Below are 4,921 nucleotides of genomic sequence, written 5' to 3'. Positions count from 1 at the left end.
TATATATATATATCTCATATTCTTCTAAACGGAATTACTTGGTTGGTGTGTTTTTGACTAAACTCTGGTTTAAAATCTTTGAATTTAATGTGTGATACAGAACAACCGTGATAACTGAAATATTCAATTAAATTTGATTAGCAGCTTTCCAGTGCACAGAGGAGGTTTGGGCCTCCAAATCTGAAGATGATGTTTGTCTGCGGCCAATGCTGGAGAAATGGCCAACTCAGCGAAGCTGACAAAAACAAGAAGTATTGCTCAGCCAAGGCAAGACACACGTGAGTATTACATGTGTGAGTTGTGGACAGCAGCTGAAGTGATCATTCCAACGCATGACCACAAACTCTCTTTCTATCTTTCTGTCTTAGGTGGGCAAAAGACAGACGGGTGGTGCTTGTAAGTTCCCATGAAAGGAAAAAGTGGACAACGGTTAGACCACTTCCAACCAAAAAACCCATCCCATCTCAATTTGAGGTAAACGTCTTTTCTAGTTGTTTATTTTTTGTTTCTCATTAAAACAACACTCCAGCTTTTTTTTTTTTTTTAACCAAACATTGTTTTTCTGTCTCAGATTTGCATGCATGTGACAGCTGGCAAGAAGTGTCAGTACATTGGGAATTGCACGTTTGCCCACAGCATAGAAGAAAGAGACCTTTGGACCTACATGAAGGAAAACAACAGTGAGTTTGGTCAAGGAATTGGCTCTCTTTTCTTGGTAGAATTCAATTAGTACAATTCAGTTAGTATGTGATGCACCAAAAATAATCACACTAATTTTATCCCCTCATTTAGTTCCAGATATGGACCAGCTTTATGAGCAGTGGCTGCAGTCTCAGAAGCCTGGCTGGGGTGAAGAGTCCTCCAGTAACTCTGTTAGGGAGAACGGCAAACAGATCCACATGCCAACAGACTACGCTGAAGAAGTGGTGAGTTTAAATGTCCAGTAAATATGACACAATGCTATTGTCCGGTGATAAACACAAAGTTACTGGTCAGTAGAATTCAGTTGTATTGAATTGCTTAAATTGTGACACATTAGCAGCTGTATTGTATTTCCTTTTTACTTTCTCCTGGTAGATTATCATTTAGCTGTCAGAATCTGTCCATGCAGTAAAAACTATTGGCGCCTAATGGTTAAATTGTGTGAACATTTTGATAGAATCTAGTTTTAATGTAGTTATGTGCCAAGTGATTAGAATAAACAGCGATACATTTGAATGATTAAGAAGCGGACAGTAATTAGTCATCTGTGTAAAATGAGATTTCTCTTGTTTTTGCAGGCTGGCAATCACTGTTGGCTGTGTGGCAAAAACTGCAACAGTGAGAAACAGTGGCAGCAGCACATCACTTCAGAAAAACACAAAGACAGAGTTTTCAACTCTGAGGATGATCAGAACTGCTGGCAGTATCGATTTCCCACAGGCACTTTCAAAGTTTGTGAGAGGTGAGATTATCGGCCACAGACGACGGCGCGTCTCGAGTTACCAGTCTGATTCCAGTAGTTTTTGATGGTTGACATTTGATCTTGTGTTCTGACAGGTTCCTCAAAGGCACATGCACAGAGGATGACCTGTGTAAGCTGGCACACGGGACACAGGAACTAAAAGAGTGGATGGAGCGCAGGGAATTCCTTTTGATGAAACTTGCCAAAGCCAAAAAAGACCATCTTATAGCACCAAATGACAATGACTTTGGAAAATACAGTTTTCTGCTTAAAGACATTATTTAATGATGTGATGACAATATTCACGCTCTCTTGCAAATAATGCAGTATTCAAACAGTCTTGAGTCAGGTGATCCTTGAAGGGCCTCTGAGGTGCACGGGAAATAGCCTGATCACAGCATGATTTTAAAGATGACGTTCGGGACCGGCCCTCTGATTGGTGGCTGGTTTAGTCTGATCTGAACTATAGGAAGTATTGTCGTTAACAGCGAATACTGAGTGTAAGACACTCGAAGCTTTGCTATGCATCATTCAGTAGAATATCTGAAAATGGTGATGAAAATAGCATGTGTAAACCTTGATCAGAGACGTGTTCTTTCATTTGACCTAAACAAAGTAATTTCTTTTCATAAGCAGTTTGTATATGTTAATGACATTTACCATTCAATAAGTTTAAAGTATTGAATACTTAAATTGAGAGTTCAGTTGACATTCTCACTTTCCATTTATCTAATAGTGTTACCAGTGTAATGGGCACCACACCAAATAAAGCCTCTTTTTTAATGTGTTTAAACTGCTGTGTGTTTTATTAATTACACATGGAGCTTTTGTGATATTCTGTCCTTGGAAAAACAGGTTTAGGTCGGATCTAACAGTCTCAATTTGTCAGTGCGATACACATGAATATTTAAATTCAGTGTTCACTAGAGAAAATAAGGTACTTGAAAATCTGGCATCTTTATTGAATATTTGTAAAACCATCTGGCATCTTATATTCAAATGAATACCAAATTATTACAAAACATTACGCTAGTGGTACAATCTGACATGACATTTCCAAAGATAAGTTAATGATACAAGATGCCCCCGTACCTGGGTGTTATTCTCCTCCTGCAGAATAATTATTTAAAGGAGGATGGTTGGTAAGGTTATTCCTTTAAACTTGTGTGTTTTAGCTGTATGTTGGCAATTATCCTCCAGAAGTGCACTTCAGGTACATGTTTATTACACCGTAAAACCTCAGAACATAGAAATATAAATCCAGCATCAGTCCTACATCTCTACTTCTTCTCTGTAAGACTGACTTCCTTGGAGTAGGAGCCATGTGAGAAATAACTTAAATTATTTAACTGTGTCACAGGTCACACTGTAAATACTGCTTTCTCATGTCATGTCATGTCTTTGTCACTCTTGCATCACACCTCCCAGTCAGTATCCTGACATCTTAGAAGACTGTGCCGTCCAGTCCTGTGCCATAGTTTGTTTGTTTTTTCCTCCATTTGTCAAGAATCCCTTAAATGCTGCCTATCCAGCTGGACACGCATGACAGGAGCAGGTCGTACTGCCACCAGGGAAGGTGGAATTTCCACCAACAGCTCTGCATTCAGGCCAGCACCTGCTGCAGGTCCTCCACCTCCAGCTTCCACATCCGCCTGTGAAGCACGGCGAGCTCGGAGAGGTCTGCCATCTTCACTGCACGGATGACTGGCTCCGGGGAGACGGCCTGGATGACACCCATCACCATGACATATTTGCCTGTAAGAAAAAAAAAAAAAACTGCAGCAGGTGGTCAATTGTTCAGTGACAATAGATTCAAGGAAACAAGGACGGTGATACGGGGAAGGTGTGGCTGGTTTTCAGATAAAGATATTCATGTGTGGTTGTTGTTGTTTTGAAGCCAAATGTTCCTGCTTTAGGGACAATTTGCTGTAGGAGACTTGCATGTAAATAAACCTGGAACAGACTGCACTGTGGTTTGAGAGTCAGTCAGTCATTTTTCAAGAAAGAAATCCCAAATATTCTCTGGTTCCAACTTCTAATTTGGTAAATTATTTCTGAGAATTAGCTTTTTTTTTTTTGTTTGGTTCAATTAATTAAATTGAATATCTGAGTTTTGGACTGTTTGTTGGACGAAACAAGCTATCTGAAGACGTGAAGTTGACACTGGGATGGACATATTTCAGTTCTCAAAACATTTTATAACTAAAATAATTGGCAGACTAATCAATAATGAAAAGAATTAGTTGCGGCCCTGTTATTCACAAACAATGAAACCATCAGAGACCATCTGACATACTGAGCCTCTCTGGGCCCCTGGGGGTCTTGGGCCCTGGGGCAGTTGCTCGCCTTGCTGGGTTTACAAGTACAGCAGTTTTTATTTGTTTATTATTTATTTCCAGGCCTGAGTCTGTGTGTTTCTGTAGATCAGGGAAACACAGGTATACCACACCTGCAGCATAAACACTCTCAACATGACTTCAGCCAATCAGAAACCAACTTCAGTCTGCTTTATTTACCTTGGGACAAACATGGCTTCCCTTTGGGGATGTTGTTGACACCTTGAACAGCAAAGGTCCCCGTCTCGTCCATCAGCAGCACGGTGTTCCTGTCCAACTGGACCTCCAGTACCGTTCCCTGCATCCACACCAGTGAGACCGGCAGAGAGCGACCCCTGCCCAGCCTGATAACACACCCTTCCCCGCTGTCGGTGCTCCCACAGTCCTCCGCCGTCCTCAGCTGACCGGACAGCACTTTAACGGGCGGCGGGCGTTTCCTCTCTACGGTTGTGTTCAATGTTTTGGACATTACAGACTGCCGCTGTCCTCCGGCGGTGGTCCGAAGGATGGGAAAGTTTGTATTACACGCGTCCCGCCAAGTAAAATGTTATGCCGGAAGTTGTGGGCGTTTTTTTTCTGCCAGCAACAACTTCCGTTCCGGTCCGCAATCCTTCAGAGTAAAAGCATCACCTGAACGCTCTGAAAGTGGAATGTATCTAATTACATTTACTCAAGTACTGTAGCAAGTACTCAGCCATATCAGAAACAAATACTGTACCTTTTACTCCATTACATTTATCTGTTAGCTTTAATTACAAGCTACTTTTCAGATTACATGTTTTAATACCCTCCCTGTCCAGTGAAAACTGTATCTCCTGATTTTTTTTTAATAAAGAAAAGGATTGGACACTTAATCCTTCTTAATGGGTTGAAAAAAATCTCCTACTTTGTAAATTAAATAAGCTGTATGAAATCCCCCTTCAGTTAACATACATACACACATTGTCAAAAAGCTAAACACAGGGATAGTGGTTCTCCAGGACCCAACAGAATATAAATTAGTTAAAATTTGCACAACCATAAACCTCTACAGCAATAAAACGCAACATACAAATGAATGCAGAATTAATATTAATCCAAAAACATCATATATAACACTGACAGTGGTCATTTTTCTGCATAATGAGTACTTCTACTTTTG

At 40.6% G+C, this 4,921-nt stretch overlaps 2 protein-coding genes across 4 annotated transcripts in view; one reads left to right on the top strand and one right to left on the bottom strand.

Moving 5' to 3' along the window:
- The window catches only part of zc3h7a (zinc finger CCCH-type containing 7A), a 15,375-nt gene extending 13,138 nt beyond the window's left edge, over positions 1–2,237 (top strand). For 2 of the 3 annotated variants that reach the window (XM_035654501.1, XM_035654503.1), the window contains 6 exons: positions 142–278; positions 369–474; positions 572–680; positions 793–926; positions 1,281–1,444; positions 1,540–2,237. In XM_035654501.1, the coding sequence (XP_035510394.1) occupies positions 142–278; positions 369–474; positions 572–680; positions 793–926; positions 1,281–1,444; positions 1,540–1,729 (840 nt within the window). In that variant the 3' untranslated portion in view covers positions 1,730–2,237. The remainder of the gene's footprint in view (positions 1–141; positions 279–368; positions 475–571; positions 681–792; positions 927–1,280; positions 1,445–1,539) is intronic. The other variant, XM_035654502.1, reaches the window with a different exon arrangement.
- On the bottom strand, positions 2,231–4,349 carry rmi2 (RecQ mediated genome instability 2). The gene is made up of 2 exons (XM_035654504.1): positions 3,961–4,349; positions 2,231–3,199 (listed from the first exon to the last, which is right to left on the bottom strand). Exons 1-2 carry the CDS (start codon positions 4,247–4,249, stop codon positions 3,048–3,050), a joined length of 441 nt encoding a protein of 146 aa, XP_035510397.1. The 5' UTR covers positions 4,250–4,349; the 3' UTR covers positions 2,231–3,047.
- Between the last annotated feature and the right edge of the window lie 572 nt (positions 4,350–4,921).

The sequence above is a fragment of the Morone saxatilis genome, unplaced genomic scaffold (assembly GCF_004916995.1).
Source record: "Morone saxatilis isolate NCDOM2014 unplaced genomic scaffold, NCSU_SB_2.0 Contig14, whole genome shotgun sequence".
NCBI classification, from domain to species: Eukaryota; Metazoa; Chordata; class Actinopteri; family Moronidae; genus Morone; species Morone saxatilis.
The sequence above is the reverse complement of the archived record's forward strand: the minus strand, read 5'-3'. Positions and strand labels throughout refer to the sequence as shown.